Source organism: Prionailurus bengalensis, chromosome C2 (assembly GCF_016509475.1).
Source record: "Prionailurus bengalensis isolate Pbe53 chromosome C2, Fcat_Pben_1.1_paternal_pri, whole genome shotgun sequence".
In the NCBI taxonomy this organism is placed as follows: Eukaryota; Metazoa; Chordata; class Mammalia; order Carnivora; family Felidae; genus Prionailurus; species Prionailurus bengalensis.
The window spans coordinates 5,011,138-5,035,367 of record NC_057350.1 but is presented as its reverse complement, the minus strand read 5'-3'; the positions used below and the strand labels follow the sequence as shown (position 1 = coordinate 5,035,367).

The 24,230-nt window shown below is 50.3% G+C and overlaps 1 protein-coding gene across 1 annotated transcript in view; it reads right to left on the bottom strand.

Moving 5' to 3' along the window:
• DSCAM (DS cell adhesion molecule) overlaps window positions 1–23,581 on the bottom strand; it is a gene marked incomplete at its 5' end in the record, with an annotated part of 763,637 nt that extends 740,056 nt beyond the window's left edge. The window contains one exon of the mRNA XM_043595968.1: window positions 23,419–23,581. Within this exon, the coding sequence (XP_043451903.1) occupies window positions 23,419–23,581 (163 nt within the window). The remainder of the gene's footprint in view (window positions 1–23,418) is intronic.
• Between the last annotated feature and the right edge of the window lie 649 nt (window positions 23,582–24,230).

The window sequence follows — 24,230 nt, the reverse complement described above, 5'->3', positions numbered from 1 at the left end:
TAAAATGGAGAAACTTCAGGAAACTCACAGCACAGAAGAAAATTTTTCACTTATAATTTTTTTAAGTTTATTTATTTATTTTGAGAGAGAAGGAGTATGGGCGTGTGCAGGCTCCACACTGTCAGCACAGAGCTGGACGTGGGGCTCGATCCCGTGAACCGTGAGATCATGCCAAAATCAAGACACGGAAGCTTAACCGACCGAGCCACCCAGGCATCACACTTACAATTTCTTAACCATACCGAGGATTTCTGTGGAGCACAGTACGTAAGCAAAAGAAAATGGATTTCTGGGTGACGACGTTCCACACTGGAGCCTCTTAAGTTTAATTTAGTTAGGTTACATGACAGAAAGTATACATCTTCCTACTTCTGCTTGACCCTTCCTTTTCTGGTGACTCCGGAACCCGAACAGGTTCACCCGAAACGGATCCAAAATGTAGCTCAATCATCCACAAAATAATAGACAGCGGTCGCTCTAGTGGAACTAGAATTCAAACCCATGGTCGATATTAAATTTTTATATGATTTATTTTTGAGAGAAATATGAAAACTGAAAGAAATGAAGATTGTTGGTTTTCCGCTGGTTTAACTTCACTGATTCACGCCTCGGGACGTGGCCCTGATCTGTACAGACTGCCGTCCAGTTTCCAGCCTCTCTCGGGTTACGCGGTGATAACTACAGGACACAGTGGCCCTCATCGGGTGCTACGAGACCCTGCCAATGGCATACAGTTCTCCAGCAGGCAAACTCCAGAGAGTCTCAAAAACATGTATATTCAAGTGGAGTAGTCTGAGCATAATTATTATACAAAAGCTACAAACCCATTCACGCCCTTGGCTTCCTGGCGACTCCACATAGTAAGATGGCCCGTGGGGTAATCTAGACCCCACCTTGCTAGCAGACAAGCTTAGGTTATCCTCGCTGATTTCTTTCTTCACCCCTCCTGCCCCTCTGTCAGCACCCAGACATCCACTGCATCCCAGCAGCCAACTGGCCCCTTCCTGCACCACAGACGTAGCTCTGCCTGGCCACCCTCCCACCGATGTTCTCTCCTTTCCCGCGCACCGCAGGCAAAATACAGCACTGATCACTCACAGGACTTAGATTATGATTTTAACACAAAGATTTTGAACATAACTATAAACTGGGCTTCTGGATTCTGCTCCCTGCCCCATTTTTAGATGTACCTTCCACCCTGATGTCACACAGAAGCTGAATGAATGGACCCACTTCTTTTCCCCGTAACTCCTGATATTTTTTTGCGGTCCACCTTGCCCAGTGAAAATATACACGTCCCAGGGGCACCGGGGTGGTTCAGTCGGTTAAGCCTCCGACTCTTGACTTCGGCTCAGGTCATGACCTCACGATTCACGAGTCTGACCCCCACGTTGGGCTCTGTGCTGACAGCGCGGAGCCTGCTTGAGAGTCTCTCAATCTTTCTCCCAAAAGTAAATAAACACTTAAAAAAAGAAAATATACACATCCTTAAAAGCCAAGTCTTGAAATCTCCCTCTCCTTAAAGCACTTTTTAAATAGTCGAATGGGAAGTGGTTTCTGCCTCCATAAACACTGCAGAACCTTCTCTGCGTGTCCAGTGTGGTGATCATTACCAGGTCCTTCTGCACTCGTGAGCTTGTCCTCTCTTCCCTGGGACTTTGCCATGACCGACAGAAGACCTAAAAAACGGTCTCCTTTCTGCACAATCCTCAGTATAGTGACAAAGGTTTTTGTTTTGTTTTTTTCTAATTAAGGCATCTTTTATTGTTAAGCCTCTAAGGGCAGGTCAGAGTTGAAAATTGTAGGGCATGATGCTTGCTGATCTTTCTATCAATATGCACGTCTAAATCTTCCCCAGAAACTCCTTGTGTGCAGAGAGATACTGTGATTGCACTGGGGAAAAACAGAACAGAGTCAAATTTAAAAAAGCAATGTCATCAAGGCTCTCAGGGTTAGATCGCTGTAAAACAGCAGTCCTTGACTTAATCGTTCAATCACCAATTGCTTTCTGGATACCTGAGGTGTTCAGGGACTCTCTTGGGGCCCAAGACTCAGAGGTGAGCACTGGAGACAAGGTCCCTGCTTCCCCGGTTGGAGGAGACAGATAACAGACACACAGCTCTGTTATTCCAGGCACGCATAGCAACTCTGAGGAAACCTGGAGTGTGGTGAGGAGGAACGGAGTTATCGAGAAGGCCACTTCGCCTTAGCTCGTGTGATCGTGGGAGGCCTCTCCCAGGAGATGGTGTCTGGGCAGAGAACTGAATGACGTGAAAAAGCAGACGATGGAAGGTCCAGAGGAGGGCATCCCAGGAAGGCAAAGCAGCGAGTATTGCTGGGCACATACAGTTCAGCACTTTGGAACAAATCCCAGGAGGCTGGGGTGGCTGGAGAGGAGGCGGCCCGTGTGGTCAGCCTGAGCCACGTCCTAGGGGGGCCTCCGGTCGCAGTAAGGAGTGTTGGGCTTATTTTAGCGGTGATGGGAGACGTCCCTACGCGCTTTGAGCAGAGGGGTGACGTGGTCTGATTTATAATTTCAGCAGGCCCCTGGGGCTACTAAATCCAACTGTGGGGTGGGAGCAGGTGCAGAGAGAACCCGGCAAGAGAGGACAGTGGCGTGAATTGAGATGGAAGCAGAAGAAAAGGCCATGTTCTCTTTTTTTATTGATTAATTTATTTATCTTTAGAGAGAGCACGAGCAAGCAGGGGAGGGGCAGAGACAGAGGGAGAGAGAACCCAACCAGGCTCCGTGCTCCGCACAGAGCCCAGCATGGGGCTCAAACTCACGACCCTGAGATCATGACTCGAGCTGAAATCAAGAGTTGGATGCTCACCTGACTGAGCCCCTCGGGTGCCCCAGAAATGGTCATATTCTGAAGGTAGAGTCACTGGCACCTGCTGGTGGTTTGCACAGGAGTCAGGGAGGAAAGACGGCAGTCAAGGGTGACTCCATCCGGAGCCAGGCTCGCTCCTGAGCAGTGGATGAGCAGCAGCGCTCAGTGAGGATGACAAAGACCTGGGACAGGAGCCGACGAGGGGAGAAAAATCTAGCAGGTCCGTGTTAGGTCAAAGCTGGAGACGCCTACGGGATCTCCAGGGGGAGATGGTGGGTAGGCGACTGGATCTGAGGGTCTGGATGGGAGCTCAGAGGGGAAACCACGGACAGAGAGACGAATGCGGACGTCATCAGCATGCAGGTGGTATTTTGTGCCTCAGCCTAAATTAAATCACAGAAAGAGTAAGCATAGATGAGGAGGGGAGGCTGCGAATGGAGCCCTGGGGCATCCCAGCCCTTGGCGTTGACTGGAGAGGAGACTTAGCAAAGACAACACGAAGGAGAACCCAGAGACGCAAAGACAAACCTAAAGACTAGGGCACCCAGGATCCCAGGGAAGGTGCCTCGAGAAGGAGGGGGGCCTCCTCTGTCAAAGGCTGCAGAGGGTCTCACGAGGCGAGACCAGACACACGGGGGTCAGCGGTGACCCCCGCAAAGCAGCTTCCGTGGAGCTTGGGAGACGACACGGATGGGATCGTGTTTGAGAGACTGAGCAATGGAGGCACTGGGGGGTTCAGATGGCCCTCCGCAGACCTGCAAGCACTCGCCCCTCGCGTGACCCCGAGATGCCACACGGTCCCAGAGCGTGTGGCCCGCCTCTGATCCCGGCCAGAGGGGTACACGCAGCTCCAAAAGGCGTGGAAACTGCGCACCGAGTCACGTGCACAACCACCTGCGTGCTAGCCAGGTCCCGTGGGACGTCACATCACTCTGCGGCGACTGGACACTGAAACAAATCCCCGCCCCAGTCGTGGGACAAGTACTGGCAATCGCAACTCTTCTGGGTAGTTTTTCAATCAACAGTGTCCGAGAAAGGAGGTAGGTGAGGGGAGCGGCGGGACGGGGAGGGGGGGGAGGAACAGGTGTATCTGTTGGTGTATTCCACGTGCTGGTGTGTTTATGGGAGAGAGAACGTCGTGTGGCACACAACCCAGAAGACAGGGAAATCGGGAGGTGCCGGGGAGTGAGATCACGGATGTGAAGCCAAGGTTCTCGAGTGGATGGGAGACGCTGCGACTCTGGATTCGGACGGAGGCCTCAGCCCTTGTGGGGATCGAGGCAGGTGCTTCCGCCGTCAGGGGCGGAAGGCAGTGTATGTGGGTATCGGGGCGCAAGACCTGAAATTAATGTTCTCCCCACCTGGGAAAATCAGAAGGGCTACAAACGGCCGGGCCAGTAGTTCTTCTGTCTCCTTCTGCTCCCACAGGCCAAGTTCCCCCAGCCACCCACCCCCCACCACCAAATAAGGCTCCTTATCGAGGGACCGGGCACAGTTCCTGCCCATCCTTGAGCAGCAAGGTTTGATTCCCTGCCAGCCTGTGGACCTGCAGAGTCGTTCGAGCCAACTGTGTCCTCCGTGTGAACCGGGGGCACTCACGCTCCTGACGTGACACGGCCTGCTCCGCCCTCCATCTGTTCCTGAGCGTGGCCCGGCCCGTGTGGCCGTCTTCAGCCCTCGGGCCATGGGCGTACAAGACCAGAGACTGACTGTCGACCTCACCTGTTACCGCGTCCAGTGTCGGGTGTCCAGACATCCCCGTACCTGAACCCTTCCCTCACTAACCAGGAAGGGAAACTCAAAGCAGGTACAGACATGACAGAATGATCAACTGGGTGTGGGAGGAGGGGATATTCCAAGCGGTTCCCTCAATTCTTCTAGGTTCTTGGTAAAGGAATCAAGGTCATCGACTGGAAGCGGGGAAGGAAGGGGAGTCTGAGGTTCGCGGAGGAGGGAGAAGGTGTAAGATAGTTTTCCCACGGAAGCCGGAGGCAATGGGGCAGTCAGGCGGGACCGAGGACAGATCCGAGGGCTCAGCTGAGGTGTGTGGTCACAACATAAGACAAGACCAACGAGAACAGCAGTGTGTGTGTTCCTCTGGCCAAGCCCAGCTGCCCCAGCGTGGCGGCGTAGAGGCTGGGTTGGGTGTATCAGGGGTACCCTGAAGTCTAACGTCTCTGAGGCAAGGAGAAGTCAAGGAAGGCCTGAGCACCTGGGTGAAAGGGATCAGAGGGAAAGCGTGTTGGAGAGAACACAGCAATGCCAGCCATCAGGTGCTGTACCAGACAAGGCTTTGGGCATCGTCTACTGAAATCTGGAGGGTTTAATTTTCTTTTTTTAATACGTTTTAACGTTTATTTATTTTTGAGACAGAGAGAGAGAGAGCATGAACAGGGGAGGGGCAGAGAGAGAGGGAGACACAGAATCGGAAACAGGCTCCAGGCTCTGAGCTGTCAGCACAGAGCCCGACGCGGGGCTCGAACTCACGGACCACGAGATCGTGACCTGAGCCGAAGTTGGACGCTTAACCGACCGAGCCACCCAGGCGCCCCAATACGTTTTAATGTTCATGTATTTATTTTGAGAGAGGGGGAGAGAGAGAGAGGGATTGGGAGCTGGGGGCGGTGCAGAGAGAGAGGGAGAGAGAATCCCAAACAGGCTCCCCACGGTGAGTGCAGAGCCCAACGCAGAGCTCGAACTCATGAAACCATGAGATCGTGACCTGAGCTGAAACCACGAGTCGGGCACTGAACCCACTAAACCAGTCAGGTGCCCTCGGAGAGTTTAATTTTCAATCCGAACGCCATCGCGATAGATATGAAGAGACACGGGTCACGTGCTCCAGGCTGGGAAATGGTGCTGACTGGTGCTTGGTGGCATGAGATAGGCAGCGTGTGCTTGGTGACACTTTGGCAACTGAGCATCCGAATTCGGGAATGAGCGGAGATTCTAGAAATGGGATTAAAACAACCCAACCCCGAAAGTCCCACATTGCCACATTTTTCCAGCATCTTCCTCCAAGAAAACTTAAACCGGCCCGTCGCAACTCTCCAGTGATACACCCCACATTTCCAGATCTCCAGACGAGTACTGCCGCTTACACTAGCGTGTGCACTCAGGAACCAGCCCAGATATTAGGAGCTCCCTAAAGGGTGAGAATAGGCAGGTAGACTTTGGAAAGTCTCTTCACCTTTACAAGACTCACCTTTACAAGGTGACTCACCTTGATTCCTCCCAAGGATAAAACGAGGGATAATATGAGTAAGTATCCCAAAGATAGGACTCGCGATTAAAGGAAATGATACAATCCAGCACTTATTAGCACAGCGCCTGGTGCCGTAGTCGGTGTTCCGTAAGTATCAGCAATAATTATGCACAGGCTCGGTCCGCATGCCACGCGAAAGGGACTGTAGAGGGATACTTGGCCACAAACGCCAGGCTGCCTGGCCAGTAGAGAGGACGCCCGATACCTTCTCGTCTCTCTGTGGTCGCGTCTTCTGGGGGACCAGTACCCAAGGTCTGCGAGGTGGCTACCGTGTACACACACAGGTGTTATTCTCAGCTACCGTCAGTGTGAACGTCTCGACTCCAGATATACGTTGGACGAGCCAGGGAAATAATCTAGCTGCACTGAGAAGGCGCAGACTTGCGCGCACAAAACTAATTTGTGTCTTTTTCCCTGATACCAAACTCACACCCTGTTCCAGTCTTCAATTCCCAACTTCAAAAACTAGTTTTACTCTAACACTTTGACCTTGACCTGTTCGGGACAAATGAAATGTAATGTACTTAAAAACAGATACGCGATCGAAATTTGGGGGCTGGGGAAGGTCCCAGCGCGTAACGTAACACGAAGGGAATATAAATGTCCCTCTTAAGCGCACCAACAACAGAACACGATACCGCGAAAGAGCTCTACCTTTGAAGGCGACAGAAGTTAATTAACCTGTCCCATACTTGCCTAACTTAGCACATACATAAATGGAGGCTGACAAGGGAAAGTACATGCATTTTCCCCACGTACACACCCATTCTTCAAAGCTGATGTTTCACTCTCTCAAGACAACTTTTTACTGCTCAACTTCCAAAGGAAACTTAACATCATCATTTCTGAAGTTCAAAAAAAGTCAGAGGAGGAAGTGTGGCTTCGTTGGGAGAATCTGAAAAGGCTCCCAACGCAGAGATAACCGGGACCTGTAATCAAGAGGGCCCCACCTGACCAGGGTCCACATCCAGCATCTGCAAATCCCACATCTTATTCTGCAAAACTTGCACTGAAGTACCTCCTCATTCAACCGTGTAAGGATGGACGGAAGCCCGACAGCCGCGTGGGTTTGTACACAACCTGGGCTCAGGCCCTGTCCTGCCATTTAGTAGCTATGGAACTCGTAGCAAACCATCTAACCCCACCTTCTGGAGATGACGCTGGTAATAATGCCTACCTCCCAGCTCCGGGCATTACAGGAAATACCATAAACTCTTAAAGGAGGACCTGCCTCTTAGCAGTAAGTAACGCCAGCGATTACCAACATTATCCTCACTATTATTACTAAGAAACACAGCAAGTGCACCCAAGACAGTAAGCCAAGTGCCTGCACACTTCAGATGCTCAGTGAGTTTCCTCTTACTTTCATTTTTTTATTGGGAAGAATTACAAGCCAAATTTCACTCCATCAAGAGACTGGAATCTCTCACAAATGAATAGCGCAAGATTTTCAGAGTAGGGGAGATGTGAAAACCTAAGCAGGTATTTAGTCCCTATATTGTCATAAATTCCGTGGTCCCAAGTAGTTCTCAGGATGAGGTATGAGGGGCCGGTGAACGTATCGCCTTCTGGCCTGTTCCTAAATGCAAATGCTGTAAGTTCCAGACAGATCCAAACACATACACATTTTGATAGAAAAAAAAAAATCCAGGGGCACCTCGGAGGCTCAGACAACTAAGCTTCTGATTCTTGATTTCGGCTCAGGTCATGATCTCACAGTTTGTGGGATCGAGTGCCACATCGGGCTCTGCGCTAACAGCAAGGGGTCTGCTTGGGATTCTCTCTCTCTCCACTCCTCCCCCCTTCACATGCACATGTTCCCAGTCCCTCCCTCCCTCTCTCTCTCTCTCTCTCTCTCTCTCTCTCTCTCTCAAAATAAATAAAATAAACTTAAAAAGAAAACCTATCCCAAACACTTATGCTTCCGGTAACCAAACGACCCCCATTACAAGAACATAATGGGAGAAAAAAGTGACAGGGTATAAAGGAAAATCCAACCACTGCTAAATCTCCTGGAACCACAAAATGAGCCATGGCAACCTCGCGTCCTGGAGGCGAAATCCATTCACAGCAGCTTGGCCTTCAGGAGCTCCCACTCACGTTCTTTCCAATTCACCTCAAGTGCCTCCTGTCAGAGGGCATTTCATAAGCATCTACCTGGACAAACCTCAAAGTCACCTAGACCGAAGTGCCCGGCGGGGAAAAGCAGTCACTAAACAACACCGACACCTCAAGCCGCGGGTTAAAAGCTGAAACACACAGAAACAAAATGGTGGAAGCCTCCTTTAAGGAAATACACACTTGAAATAAACACAGAAAACGGGGGCCACCACCAGCGTGCACACAGGCAGCTCACAGCTGCAGGGTCGGGGAGGGAGGCGGCAGGGAAGGTGCCCTCCCCGCTTCCAGGAGCAAGAGCCCTGGCTGGCAGCCTTGGGGGCCACACGGCCTTCCCCTGGGGCAGGCACGCTCCCTGCCCTTCCGGATCCTCTGCATCCAACATCTTCCAATAATTGGTGCTTTCTAATCAGGGTTTCCACGTTTCCCACGTTTCCCAGAGGCCTCTTCCCGGGGCGAGCAGGTGACAGAAATATCCCCTCTCCCTTTGACCAGGCAACAAAGGATCCGCAGTGTGCTTTGAAAACAGAAATCCACGTCTTCAGGAAGAGCGGGCCTACGGAGGGCGCTTCGGGCGCAAGGTAACCCGGCGAGAGCCGCGCATCCCAAGAGCGCACTGCACGGATTAATCGAATTATAATTTAATCATCTGATCAAACACTAATTAGCATAACCACTTGAGGGGAGAAATGGCCGCAGGAACACCTCGGTGCTCCTGCTCTTAGCGACTTGGCCTAAAAGGGGATCCAGATTTGGTTTTCTTGTTATTCGCGAAAAAAAAAAAAAAAAGAAAGAAAAAGCAAATCGTAAAGAAAGCTTCATCAATGACGAGTATCGCCAGCTCTGAGTTTTGTAGCCAAGGAATTATAACCGAGATTGAGAACATCCCCCTTCTGGCTTTCTCTCTCCAGGGTCAGGCCAGCATCCACAGAAAAGCACAAAACTGATATTCTATGGTAGTATCTCGGCTCTATGCTGTTTAACCTAGGGTTTCTCAACCTCTGCACTATTAACATTTTGGACCAGATAATTCTTTGTCATGGCAGGCGGGGGTGTCTGTCCTGCACATTCCAGGATGTTGAGTGACACCCCGGGCCTCCACCCACTAGACGCCAGTGGCCTCTCCTCCCCCACAAGCATTGCGACACCTGCAGATGTTTCCAGATACTGCCCAGCGTCACCTGGGAGGTGAAATCGCCCCTAGTTAGAAGTACTGATCTAACTGAAGAACACATTTGTCAAGGCCATACCCCTTTTTAAAATGATCACATCATAAAAGCGGGAGGGGTGGGGGGGGGTGGTATTTCTATCTGCCAAAAATAATGAGCCTAAAATAACAGCACCATGGAGTTTAATTGTACCTCATGGCTCCGTTTAGAGCTCTACAGCTACCCGTAATGCCTAGGCCTGTACACGTTAGAAGAATATTTAAATACCAGCCTGCCCCCACTCAACGATCTCTAGACTTCCACGGGGTCCCCTGAGTGGGTCACCCACAGGCTGAAAGGACACTGTCCCTTGCTTCCAGACTACAGCTGAGGGATCACAGCAGGTATCCCTACCCCTGTCCATGTGACAGCAAACCCCCTGTGAAATCTGTACAGCCAGCAAAGGCCTCAGACCCCGGGGAAATACGGCTCTCTTCCCACACTCCGGTTGTGTGCACGTTAAGTTCTGATATTTGCTCCAGTTTCCAAGGAGGGAGAGAGGAAGGTGAAAATAATGACAAGAGACTAAATGCAGAAAGCTCCTCCGTTCCCTGCGAATCTGTCTCCACTACGGGAGGCTCACTGCACTGCCCAAAGCGGCTGGGCCACTAGACAGACCAGCCCTAATGATGCTTGTGCTTGTGGACACAGATGCTGGGAACCTAGGGGAAAAAAACACTCAACACGTACTACAGGGTGTAATAAATATTTTCTATGAGTTAAGGTGATTTATTCTAATAATAAATCTGAGTCACACGACCTCTCGTTCGTATTTTTTCTAAGGAAAGTGTTTAACCATTTGCAATGACTCGTGAGTCTCCCGCAGGTCATTAAATTTGATGATGGAAATATTTATGCCCTTTCCGGGGGGTGGTGGGGGGGGGAGGAGAGATCAAGAAAGAGTGACCTAGGCCAACTACAAAATTTTGAAGAGAACAGTCCGTACAAACCGTGCAGGTTGTGAAATCTCCAGATCAGAGAGGGACGAGGAGCTATTTTAGACTGATTCCTTCTTCCAGAAATCCCCGGGGCAGAGCCTGTGACTTCCTAACACAATGCCCCCCTTTTAAAGGAATGGAGAAGTAGGAACCTATTGTTGTAGAGAGACAGGGTCTCCCCTAATTCGTGTAGTTCTGAGTAAGCAGAAATCCCACTTCTTCGGCCTGCTACGTCTTTCATACCGTTTTCTTCTAAAGCAAAGTATCAAAACAGCCGCTCTGAAAGATCATCTCTGTGGTGAATCACAATAAAATCGCCAGAGCATTGTCACATCAAACTTGTTTAAGATGCCTAGGAGGGAAAGTTATTTTTAATATTATCTAAAATAAGATCTCAGGACACAAAAGGGTATTTTTTAAGGCTCTGAATTTAGGCCTCTCCCCGGCACACATTCAAGTCTATTTTAGTGCAAAAATCAAGGACACGGTGTTTTGAAAGGATTATCCTGCCGCCAGTAATTGTCCTCGATTTTATCATGCATGTGACAAGGTCTAAAAATGCATATATGTCCCTATACGCCATTTTTCCTTTTTATGACAACGTAGCATGACAGCACAGGCTTCATGTGATAAATACGGTCCATTTGGGGTCATTTGCCTAGACGGAGGAAGCGGAGACCAAGAGAACCCAAAGAGCAGACGATCCCCAAGTCGTTTATATGTGGCTTTGGAAGGAGCTTGGGCACTGATATTTGAATGAAGGCGCATGTAATGTTCCCAGTTTGGCACCGAAGTAAAACCTCATGCTGCAAACAGATCCATTCTGCTGTCCGGTCTCAATCCACTCTCGCTCATGTCTCAAGACTGCTCAATACAGGGACCCAAACGGTTGCACACTATTGGCCCCTTGCTTGGAGCTGTGGCGCTACATTCAGGTTCCAAAAGGCTTCCCTGCTAGGACCCCAGCTGCAACGAGGGGGTCAGTGTGAGAAAACACAACGGAACCAAGTCCATAAGCAAAGCGCATACCTAGCAATGAACCTGAACAGCCAACGAACTCAAACAATCCGAAAAAATGGCACACGTATATATGCACACCTATCCACATTTAGATGCTAACAGAGATTCGATATAGCCATAAATGATTCTCCAGCGACTAGAATGCAAATTAAAAGTGTCCCTGGTGGGATCACACCTCCCCGCATGCAGGTGCTTCCCTGTCACCAGCTTTTACCGCAACTCTCCCCAAACCTGCCCAAATCCCTGTTACCATATGTAGTCAGTGACTACGTAACCCCACACATCCCACGCCCCAAGGAGTCACTACTCAATACAGAGTTCCCCAAGAATTGAGGTCCTCTTGGAATTTCTTTGGGTTGGCTTTCTAGCTCGTGTCTGGCCCTCTGTCAAACAGGGGCTGGGAAGCCCCTTGCCCAGCAGGTGTTTTCCAGAGGTGGATTATGGGCCACCTAGAAAAACAATGCAGTTTCCCAAACCATACATTCCCCAGGGCTGCAGAACCAGACTCCCTGGTGGTCGGAGCTGGGGGACCATATCAACTATTATCTGAGGCTTCTGCACAAAGTTGGGGGCCTATAGGGGTGGAGGAGAGATGGCAAAGGTACCCATTGGAAGGAGACCTGAGGAACTTTTCCAATTATGGCCCATTCCCAAAATGGTGCTGGCATTAGAATCTCCAGTACGAGACTCGTGAGGGGAAAAACCCTCCAGGAAATTTCTGTAACTTCTTCCTCCCTGACCCAGCCCACATGGGCACTGAGAACCAACGGCCTTGACCCTTAGCTGAGAAGATCCAGAAGGAGACACGTTAACTAGAACAAGACCCAAGACGTCAACAGACTGCGGCCTGGAGGCAGCCTGTATCCTCCTTCCTCCCCGTCTATTCCTGTTATCTTGACACGGGGGCTGGTGCAGCCCCTTCCTCCACATTCGTGGTCTTCCCATAACCTTTCCTCCCATTGCCTTTAAGCACCTGATGCCACAGAAGCCTAAAGAAGATCCGCCCACTCCCCTCATCAGCGACAGGGCAAAGGGGAGCAAGAGGGGTCTCTTGTGACCATTAATAACAAGGTGGGTGGCTGTGGCTGGTCATGTGAGACGCCACAAGACACAGAGGAACCACGGATCAAGGTAAGTAGCCACGACAAATACCAACATCACGTGTAGGTCAAATTTTTCCTTCCCGGTTTTCTACGTAAATATCCATCAAGTCTGTTGTAGAACAGTAGCCACCAAAGGCTTAATAGGCATTGGTTCTGGTGGATCATAAGACGCACGCACACATCTGGAAATTATTCCCTCTTGCTTTCTGCTCTCACGTCAAGGTACCAGACAGAGTCTGCTAACTTGGGTTCTACCGACCTGAATAATTTACGAAAGAATGACTCTTTTTCTTAGAATGATTTTTTATGCATTTCTTGTTCACTGGCCACCAGATGGGCAAATGACTGCCCTTTGCAGGCACAGCAATGGCAAGGTCCAAGGTGGATGACAGAATAACCCCGGTGCCCTCTCTCGGTCAAGTTGCCCAGTCGTCTGCAAGAGCCAATTGCCACTGTGGTTGGGGGTCTTTAGCTCACCCCTAAGTCTCACACGTAATATTACCAAGCATTGTTATTTCTACCCTGGCAGCTACAAATCAAGTTATTAAAAATGCTCTATAGCCAATACTGAGAAACAAACACTGTAATGAAGCAGGCTGGGATCTGGGGGTTTTGGGGTCCCATGGGAACCCAAGATCAAATCAGGCCACCATGGAGAGAAGAAATGAATCTCGGGTTTCTCGACTGAGAAAAATGTGTTTACTCAGAAGTTTCCACGCTATAACTCAGGTCCTTTATGTAGGAAAAAAAAAAAAAGGAATACAATTTTAAAACACATAGGAATGCGGTGGTTCTCATTATCCTCAGGCTTTGCTTTTGTCTTCGGACATAATCACAGAAATGTTCCCATCACCCTGAAGTTCATGCAGTGAATGGGGATTTCACAAGGTACATCAGTGCTTCGTTCAAGGTTAGGAAGAGGCATGAATGGTGAGGGTCTCCCACCACCATCGGCCATTTCACACGGCCTGGTCCCTCCATAAGCATCCTGCCTCTGGGAGGCCCTAGTCTCAGTTTAACGTGATCCTCATGGAGGTCCCATGAGGATGCAGAGGGCACTCGGGGACCCCGAGGTCATCAGGATCTTCACTGGGAGCGTTATCGCCACTGCAGTTTTGCAGAAGTAGCCAATAATTGGAGAATTTGCATAATATAGAAAAAAACTGTAAGCTTTCGCTGCATTTGGGCACAGCGGGCACCAACAAGAATCGCTTAAATTCTGTGTAAAATAAAGCTTAAAGCCATTTCCTGGTTCCTCATCCCAATAATAAAAGAGACAAGGCTCACATCAATCAAAATCGGTAATTAAAGGCTTCGAATCTCTTTCTATCACCTCAGCAAACGTGGCCATTATGCAGTCTGGAGACGCTGGCTACAAAATGACCCATTTTACAGAGACTTCTTCACAAGATGAAAGGCAAATGCTTTTCACAGCATCTGGCTCAAGGGTAGGTCAGGACGTGGCTTTTGTTCAGATTTACAACCTGTAAACCAGCAGTATTTCCATGCAAATTTAGGAGTTCTCCTCCCTTGGGGCGCCTGGGTGGCTTAGTCGGTTAAGCGTAGGACTTCAGCTCAGGTCACGATCTCGTGGTCCGTGAGTTCGAGCCCCGCGTCGGGCTCTGGGCTGATGGCTCAGAGCCTGGAGCCTGTTTCCGATTCTGTGTCTCCCTCTCTCTCTGCCCCTCCCCCGTTCATACTCTGTCTCTCTCTGTCTCAAAAATAAATAAACGTTAAAAAAAATAAAAAAAATAAAAAGAGTTCTCCTCCCAAGGAGGGCACTTGTTGGGATGAGTACTGGGTGTTGCATAGGAGTCATGGATCGCTGCGTTGACTCCTGAAGCCAATACTACACTGTATATTAACTAACTTGAACTTAAATAAGTTTTTTAAAAAGTAAAATAAAGACTTTTTATTTATTTTATTTATTTTTTTTTAATTTTTTTTTCAACGTTTATTTATTTTTGGGACAGAGAGAAACAGAGCATGAACGGGGGAGGGGCAGAGAGAGAGGGAGACACAGAATCGGAAACAGGTTCCAGGCTCTGAGCCATCAGCCCAGAGCCCGACGCGGGGCTCGAACTCACAGACCGCGAGATCGTGACCTGGCTGAAGTCGGACGCTTAACCGACTGCGCCACCCAGGCGCCCCTAAAGACTTTTTATTTAAAAAAAAAATAAAAGAGTTCTACTCCTAAAAGAAAGGACAACCCACTTGGGACTAGAAAAACCAAAATGTTACAAGAAACAGATGCAGGGGCGCCTGGGTGGCGCAGTCGGTTAAGCGTCCGACTTCAGCCAGGTCATGATCTCGCGGTCTGTGAGTTCGAGCCCCGCGTCGGGCTCTGGGCTGATGGCTCAGAGCCTGGAACCTGTTTCCGATTCTGTGTCTCCCTCTCTCTCTGCCCCTCCCCCGTTCATGCTCTGTCTCTCTCTGTCCCAAAAATAAATAAAAACGTTGAAAAAAAAATTTAAGAAACAGATGCAGTCCTAGGAAGGAAGACTATTTCATTTTTTTAAATATTTTTTTTGATTTTTTTAATGTTTATTTATTTTTGAGAGAGAGAGAGAGCACAAGCAGGGAGGGGCAGAGAGAGAGGGAGAGACAGAATCCGAAGGAGGTGCCAGGCTATGAGTGGTCAGCAAAGAGCCTGACACGGGGCTCGAACCCATGAACCATGAGATATGACCTGAGCTGAAGTCAGACGCTTAACCGACTGAGCCACCCAGAGTCCCTTTAACTATTTTTTAATGTTTATTTATTTTTGAGATGGGGGGGGGGGGCAGAGAGAGAGAGAGGGAGACACAGAATCCGAAGCAGGCTCCAGGCTCTGAGCTGTCAGCACAGAGCCCAACGCAGGGCTCGAACTCATAGACTGTGAGATCATGACCTGAGCCGAAGTCAGATGCTTAACCGACTGAGCCACCCTGGCGCCCCCAGGAATTCTTAACAGGAAACTTATACTTACATCATAATTGTTTATTGTTTTATTAAATTTGTTAAATGTTCATTTATTTTTAACAGAGACAGAACGTGAGCAGGGGAGCAGGGGGCAGGGAGAGGGGGAGACACAGAATCCGAAGCAGGCTCCAGGCTCTGAGCTGTCAGCACAGAGACCCACACGGGGCTCAAACCCACGAACCGCGAGATCATGACCTGGGCCGAAGTCACATGCTTCACCAAATGAGCCACCCAGGCACCCCAAGACTACATCATTTTTTTTTTAACCTTTATTTATTTTTGAGACCGAGAGAGACAGAGCATGAACGGGAGAGGGTCAGAGAGGGAGACACAGAATCCGAAACAGGCTCCAGGCTCTGAGCTGTCAGCACAGAGCGCGACGCGGGGCTCGAACTCACGGACCGCGAGATCACGACCTGAGCCGAAGTCGGACACTTAACCGACTGAGCCACCCAGGCGCCCCTAGACTACATCATTTTTAAGAGCAGGTGTGTTCTTTCTTTGCCCGGTGACATTTACGCCAGTCAATCAGCTGGTGGGGACTTGGCCCGCCCATCTGAACTGACCATTTAGAGGAGTGCACAGCATAATTTAAATCTCCAGAACTTAGGTAACATGGACGAACCTGTGATAATCACAAGACCCTACATCCGAACCTTTCTCTCACTAACTGCTCTGCCACAAACACGCACGCGGACCCAACCCTCTCCCTTTCTGCAGCTGACCATCTGCGAGAGAGGCGACGCATGCCGCCCAACGAGTATCTGTGGCCATGCAGCCCGCTCCACATCGTCCCCTTACCCACCCCCCAGACCTACCCAAGCCCAGTTTCCAAGCAGTATATACACTGGCTCCCGCCCCACCCCCCGAATCAGACACGGTCTTAAACCCGCAGAGCATTTCTAGAACATTCTGCAGCATCCGAAGCGGTTTCCCAGTACTTCAGCAAGGGCTGGGATGCCTTTTTTGGTCTCCTCCAAAAATTCTGCACCCTGCTGGGAAGTTAGAGGAAGCCGGCATTCGGTATGGAGGTGATCTCTCACGTTTTCAGCGCTTTCTTTCACTGTCTCAACCACTGCATTTAAAAACGGCTTTCTATAAATAGGACTGCTGGCTCACTCTTAAATCTTACTCACTGTTGTCTGCGTAAAAATAACTTAAATAGGGATGCGAGCAAGATTTATTAATCTCTGTCATTCTGCTGCGGGGGAGACCCTTCCTCCTCAACAAATATCTTGTCGACCCCCGTTCTCTCCCCTCTGCTGACCTAGGATATACATTTACAGAATCCAGGGGGGCTTCAAGACCAAAAATTAGTCCACCTGGATGACTTTTTTTTAAATACTGCAATTACTGATCAACACAGAATACAGATCTCCCGATATCAAAAGATAATAAATACTGTACACCGTGACACCCAACGTGATTCTTTCGTTTAAACGGAAGTTGAAATTTCAATAATGAATAAAACGTATTCTTTTCATGCTACTTTGAGGAAGCAACCAACTGCTGCAAAATGAGAAAGGAAAAAAAGAGAGAGAATGCTGAGAAACTCCAAAATCAGTGGGACGCTTAAGAAAATAATAATGTGACTTTTTTAAGTCAATTAAGGCCTAAGACACTGAGCTTTGTTTTGATGTCCTGGGTGGCCCTTTGATGAAGAAATGAATTCCCAAGAATCCCGAGGGAAAGTTCTGTGTGGATCTGACGCTTCTGACGGGCTTTCAGAATGCAACAGGGCAGTAAACATCGTATAGGGTTTCTGAATCGTGCACTTAGCAGCATTCGCTTGAGAACAAGGGGGGCCGGTGTGTTTGTAACCTTACTTTCTGTGACACTTGACCCAATCCACACCAGGAAGAGCACCTCAAACAGCTGCATCACCATAGTGACCCTGTGATGGAGTCCCACCGTGTACTCCAGATGTGAATCCACTTCAGTAAAGAGCAGAAAATGCCCGAGACGCATTTCTAGCAAATGCTTCTTCAGCCATCAGGTCTGTGTGTCAGAACGAGATGGCAGGAGCCAAGGAATCCTCACGGTGGCTTAGGTACCTTTCTCACAATGGTTTAGAGACAGGGGCCCAGAAGGAGCAAAGGAAGGGTGAGGTGGGGACAGGAGAGAAGGGTGCAGACAGGAAGGGAGGAGGGAAGGGGAAGAGGGGAGGAGGGAAGGGGAGGAGGGGAGGAGGGGAGGAGAGGAGGAGGGGAGGAGGGAAGGGGAGGAGGGCAGGAGGGAAGGGGGAGGGGAGGAGTGGAGGGGGGAGGGGAGGAGTGGAGGGGAGGAGGGAAGGGGGAGGGGAGGAGTGGAGGGGAGGAGGGCAGGAGGGAAGGGGGAGGGGAGGAGTGGAGGGGGGAGGGGAGGAGTGGAGGGGAGGAGGGAGGGGAGGAGGGAAGGGGAGGAGGGCTCTACCCATCATCTGGGCCTCCTTCCAGTCAGCCAACATCTATTTCCACCTATTCTGTGCATACGCTCAGCACAGGGTGTCTAAGGGCACACTGGAGCACTGCGTGAGTCTCACCTTCTAGAGAGGACACAGTCACTAGCCACGTAAGCAGCAAAGGAATAAGGTTATCTGCTGCCCTAGACACCGTGGAGGGAATGTCCAAGGTTCTATGTTAAATGTAAGGACCGAATCTGGGGGAGGTCTCTGCATCCAGCCCTGCCCAACATCCTGGCCAGAAGCTGTCTGACTTCTGAACCGGAAACCATTAATCTACCCGCTCCGTGGCACTTCCCTCCTGCCACCTTCGTGGATGGTGTCACCTGCAGAAGGCACCCTGTGGGCTGCACCCACAGAGTACATGTGGGGTTGCTGGAATCTTCCATGCCCACTGTCTTATCTTAACCCATAAACTCAGGGAGGGAAACACAACTCCGAATTTTCTATTTTCAAAACATTAAAGGAAAGAACACAAATCGGGGGGGGGGGGGGGGCGGGGGCGACCTGGCTCTCTGGGAGGTGAAGAGTTAATCCTGGTCCAGGTGAACAGGTGCTGCCCAATTTGCCCGCGGAGTGGGGGGGGGGGGGGGAGCCGGGGGGGGGGGCGAGGGAGGGGGTTCCTGGCCGCAGAGTCCCGCAGGCAGGGCAGTGAGACAGCCGGACTGCAGAGGAGCGGCAGCATCACCCCTGTCGCCAGCAGCGGGAGGAGAAGCGAGCAGGGCCTCCTGGAATGACATTGGAAGGTCAGCCAATCAGGCGCGGGGCTGCTCCGGGAGCCGCCACCTCCAGGAGGAGACGCACACACGCCTGGGCCGGGCTCCCCCGCCAGTTTGGAAGGGGCTATGCAAATGCACCTTCCTCGCCGTGCACCTTCTGGGTTTCAGGAGAGCGCTGCGAACGAACGAACGCGGTCTTCCTTTGTAAAAATCGGCAACAAACGCGGCCGGACGCCAACTCCCCGCCACAGCCTGCGCACTGCCCCCGGGCAAGTGCACCGTGCCACGGGGGTCTGGGCACTGGAACCGGAGAACCCGCGGGGAGGAGGGCCTCCGATCGCCACGCACACACGGCAGAGCTTCCCCGGAGGCGGCCGTTTTGCCTGCTCTGCCGAGGAAGGCTGGCTGCAGCAGTCTTGCGAGGTCTGCCGCCCACTAGTGTCCTATGGCGGGGACACAATTGACAGGCAGGTACCAGCACCTCTCTCCCTCCCGGGCCTGCCGAGGGAGCCGGTCACCAGGAGCCAGCGTGCACTTCCGCGCGCAGCAGCCGAGAAAATGCCCAGACGCGGCGGGTCTGCACGAGAAACGCCCCAGGGCCCTGCGCGCTGTGCCCGCTGCGCCCCGCACACACGCACACCACGCAAACGCTGCCGCTGCCCTGCCTAACCTGACGCTAAGTGTATCATTTTCACTGCCTATTCATTATTGATGAGGTACATTCATGATCTCACCCCGAGAGTTCAGCTAATTTTGTGAAATTCGGATGCCATCGATTCTGTAAATGCATCCACTGAGAAATCCATTCTTTAATTTGTCAAACAGAAATTTCTAGTCTCCTGCTGTGTTCATAGGTCTCTCCTTATAAAATGACCTTCCCCATCTCTCTCTCTCTCTCTCTCTCTCTCTCTCTCTCTCTCTCTCTCTCGGCCCTCTTACATCGAGTTTCAACGCACATTGCATGGAGTGTCTTCAGGAAAGCCTCACTGCATCCCATTTCACACATATCAATGATAGAACACTTTGATAGCTACGTGGAGGTCCAGGAATTAGGGATTTTTTTTTTTTTTTTTTTTTTTGCTCAACATTATTTCCCCTACCAGCACCTCTGTATATGGAACCCTTTCCTGCCCAGTGGGCCCCTGATTCCCCCCGGGGGCAGCAATGAACTGCCATCACACCAAAGGGGCATCCAGGAGAGAGTCGAGAAGGATGGGCTGGCCTTTAATAAAGGTCTGCATGGCATTTTGTTTTCCTACAGAGGGCATCTGGCAGGGGCACACAGCTTAAGAGACCTAGAAATTTTAGATGAGCTCTGAAATTCTGAGATAGAATTTGAACCTGCTTAATAAAAACAGGGGAAGGAGAGGAGGGCAGGAGGCCCTGAAATTATTCACCTGGCAACACTGTTTACTTACGTCTATTTACCCGAATAAAATAAAAGTCATTTTAAAAAGTCTCAAGGTGCATTTGTACTCACAAAGGCCTGCTCCTAAATTTAAATAAAATGCCCAGTTTGCAGCGTGCAATATCCTGTCGAGACGAGCCCGTGATGCCGGGAAGGGGCTGACACCCTACTTTTGTTCTGATGAGCACCTGTCTCTCTCCCAGCACCCACCTCCTGTAATCTCCACGAGCTCTGTGAAAACAGCAAAGCCACAAAGGTCAAGATTCCACGGCTCAGGAAAAGATGTCGGGGACACGTGTGTACATAAAGAGACGCAAAGATACTAGCAGAAATGTATTCTATGCAATAAATATGCTCCCTGTTCCTTATTCAGCTTACCCAGAGGCCTGCTCCTGCTTTTAACAGGAATCTTAAACTACAATGTGCTCTGGGGGGTTAAAACCAAGAGACATTGTGGCCAAGCACGATGCAGTGTGATCCTGTCCTGAAGAGACATCCAGGGACGTGTGTCTGCACAGATATGGACCCCGTTTCCTCACACTGTAACAGAAGGTCTCCGGTGAGTATTTCCAGAACGTTGCAGGGCAAGTTGACTGCTTTAAACATGATGACAGCACCTGATCAGGTGAGGTAATTCATTCAAGCGTTTAACCCATGAAGGGACTGCTCGCTCACTTTTATTTTTCACCCAAAATACCGTCTGCAGCCTCTCCAGCAGCCGTGCTTTCACTAAGAAATACATGTGCACCGCATTACATCAGCGGGAAAAACGCTATTGTCTACTGGTAAAATGCACTGTGGGGTTCTTATGTTGTTAGCACCCCAGACTATCAAACTGCATAATCCTTTACAAATATATTTGTGTAAATCCTGTCAGACATTTTGCTATTTGAGGCCTAGTGGTAATCAGCTTAGGTATTAAAATTCACAGACCTTTTATCACACACATTCAGGAATTTTTCGAAATTAAGGTAGACCAAACTATGAGAGTTGTTAAAAAAAAAAAAAATCCTTTTATTTTTTTTTAAAGTCTCATTCAGATAGATGGGTAGGAACCATTTCATTTCACATTTTTGAAATGTGGTCCTATGAACAGATAGCATTCCAATTTGGACTCTTACTCTATTTTCACATGACTCTGTATTTTATGATCCTTTTGCACAGTATCCATTGAACATCATTCATCGAGAAACTCTTTAAAGCTAATTCCTCCCCCCACCCCCGCCGCGGAATAAAAGAGCCCAAAGCTCTACAGTCAGGCTTTTTTTTTTTTTTTTTTTTTTGAATGCTTGGGTCATAAAAAGAGAGGGCCATTTTTATATAAGAGTTCCACAGCCTCCTGATAGATAGCGTCAGACCACGTAATACAGCCACATCCAATATTCATTTGCATATGCATCCGTATATTGTGAAATCTACCTGCATTCATTACAGAGCCAATAAGGTGGTCATCAATCAACCCTAAAGGTCTTGAAAAAGGTGTAAGAGGATAATGCTCAAAATGTGCATGCATTTCTTTGCATAGATTTTCCTTGTAGAACATTTGAGGTTTTCCACAATTGTCTCACTATGATTTTCTTATCATTTCAGTATGGAGATCGATTTTTTTAAAAGTCATACGCACGTACAGCATCCCTGCATCAGAGACTGTTCCAGAAATTCTTCCACACTATTTCTGTCACCTCTAACAGTAAAACCGTAAAACAGGTACTGACACTCAGAAGCACAAAGTCGTCTGTCATCCTGAAACACATATTTCCCCACAGGATGGAAACCTTATTTCATCCTATGATCCCGGCCCTTTCCAGGAGTCCGGAGAGGTACGCCCTGACAGGTGAGACAGGCCGTCAACGCTCTGAGGCACAGGGACATGTATGGGAGCATTTTTACGTCTTCTCCTGGTTCACATTAGCAGAGCAGCATAAAGGGCCGACTTTCCTGATGCATCAGCACACATTAGCTACAGCAGATCTCTCCCCCAAGGTAAATTCCCAGGAGGCTGCAGGAGAGGGAGAGTGCCCTCTGGGAAAGATGGGGTCATGTCAGAACTTGTTGCAATCCTCTCCTGCTGGGAAACCTCCAAATGAAAGTTGTGCACACTTTGCTGTAGGTTATATTAGAGAGCAAAGCATCATTTCCCTGTTAATTTCAGGAGTGCCTTCTTCTCTACCTGTTCTCAGTCGCCTTTTTTTTTTTATTATTAATTTTACAAAGTTTCTTGTGTTTCCTCTGGCCTGTCAGTGGGATGATTTAGACACTATCTAGACAGCACAGAAAATGCACCCGTGCGCATCTTTCAAGAAAATCTGAGAGCCTCCCCTTGGCTTCTGGTATTTTCTCACAAGGGCGAGATTTCTTTCTTCCTTCCCACCCCCTCACCCCCACCCCCACCCCCACCCCCACCCTCTGTCTCACCTGGGCAGGGGATTCTGCTTAATGGTTTAATTTTCACTGTCAGCAAGTCATACATTTGATGCAGCTTTGTGTTCCAAAATTTGGAACGGGAATTGAAGCTGTAACTACTCCCGGGCAATACCAAATGAGGACAGTTTCCCTTAGTTCCCAAGTGAGAGGAAGCCATTCATACATGTAAGTTCATATTTACACAGCGACAGGCAAACTGAGGTGCAGGCACACTTACTAATTGGGTCTGACTCAGGCAAGAGCAATAGCTTTTCGAATCCCCAGGAAGAAGGCATCTCAAAATGTGACACTGATGGGCGCGAGGAAAGGAACCTCTTTACAATATTCGCTGATGTCATTTGTGCAACTATACAGGTGTTTTTAAAAATTTGTCAACAGCTCAGATGATGTAATGCTGAGGAGTGCATAATTTTACATAAATGACTGTGAGGGATATGTACTACCGAGGGGGGAGGGGGGAGGAAGGACAGATCTTTCTTAAAGGCTTCAGTGCTGCCGGAGACGAATTGTAGCAGATTTAAAGCACATGTTTTCAAAGCTCAAAAAGCTCTAAATGCGAAGCCAGCCGCTCTTAATTGACCCCCCACCTGCCCACACTTGGAATGTCATGTCCCTTTGAGGTTGTAATGTGTCAAAGTGGCGATCTCCCCTCTCTCCTCCTCTCGCCAAACCTGGTTTATTCTGAATGAGGTAGCTATCTAGCCCTGGAGTTAGCTCGCAGCTGTCACTTTGCTAGGTAAGCTCCTTTAAATGATTACAGAGCAATTCCCCCCCCCCCACCCCCGGCCTCTCTACATTGCCTCCTCTCCTCCCAAAAGAAATAAAAATAATATTTAAAAAAAGAAAGAAAGAAAGAAACGCATGACAGTTTAAGCACAGATGGGGAGAAGGAGAAGGGAAGGACTTCCCCCATGCATCCGATGCCCCCCACACTCCGGTCAATACAAGCAAGGAAATTGACCACAAACCGAAAGGCTCACCATTCGCGAAGCTCTGGAACAAGGAGAGAGCCAGTATCCACATGCCCCTGCTGCTCCCCGGCCTCCCGCGAGCGACGCGCCGGCCTCGCCCCCCGCGCTCCGCCCGGCTCCGCTCGCTCGCCACCTGCCCGGGGGCCGCCGCCCGCCCGCCGCCGCCGCCGCCGCTGCTGCCGAGCCGCCCGGGCACGCGGCGCGGCCGGGCTCCGGGGCGAGGGCTGCGCTCGCCGCGCGCTGCGCTCCTGCACACCTGCTCCCGGGCGCCGCGCCCAACGCTGCGGCCAGAGCGGGCCGGCGGGGCTGCAGCCCAGGTGCGCCGTCAGCTCAGGGGGCCGCCGGCAGGTCGGCAGGTGGACGGAGCCGCAGACGCGGGCGTGAGCTCATCCCGGGCACCCGGCGCCCCGACTGCGCAGCAAGCGGCCTCCCGTGCGCCGGCCCTCAGCCTCCACATCCAGGCAGCAGGCGGGCGGGCAGGCTCATCTTTCCTCTCCCGCGGCCCGAATCGCAGTGAGCCCTCGCTAACCTTCCCTGCCTGGGAGGCGGGCGGGCGGGCGCGGAGCGAGCGAGCGAGCGAGCGAGCGGCGCGGAGGCGAGCGGGGACCCCCTCCCCTGCCTCTGGCCGCTGGGGCGCTCTGCAGTCTTAAAGCAGCAGCGGAGAAGTGGAGCCGGACTGGAGAGGCAGGAGCGACGAGAGCGCAGCCACCACACAGTCACGCACAGTCATCAGGATGCGTTTCTTAGAGGCTTAAATAATCATTTCAACGGCCGATTATTTTTAGTTATTTTCTTGCAGGTTGCTAATAAGACACGGCCGG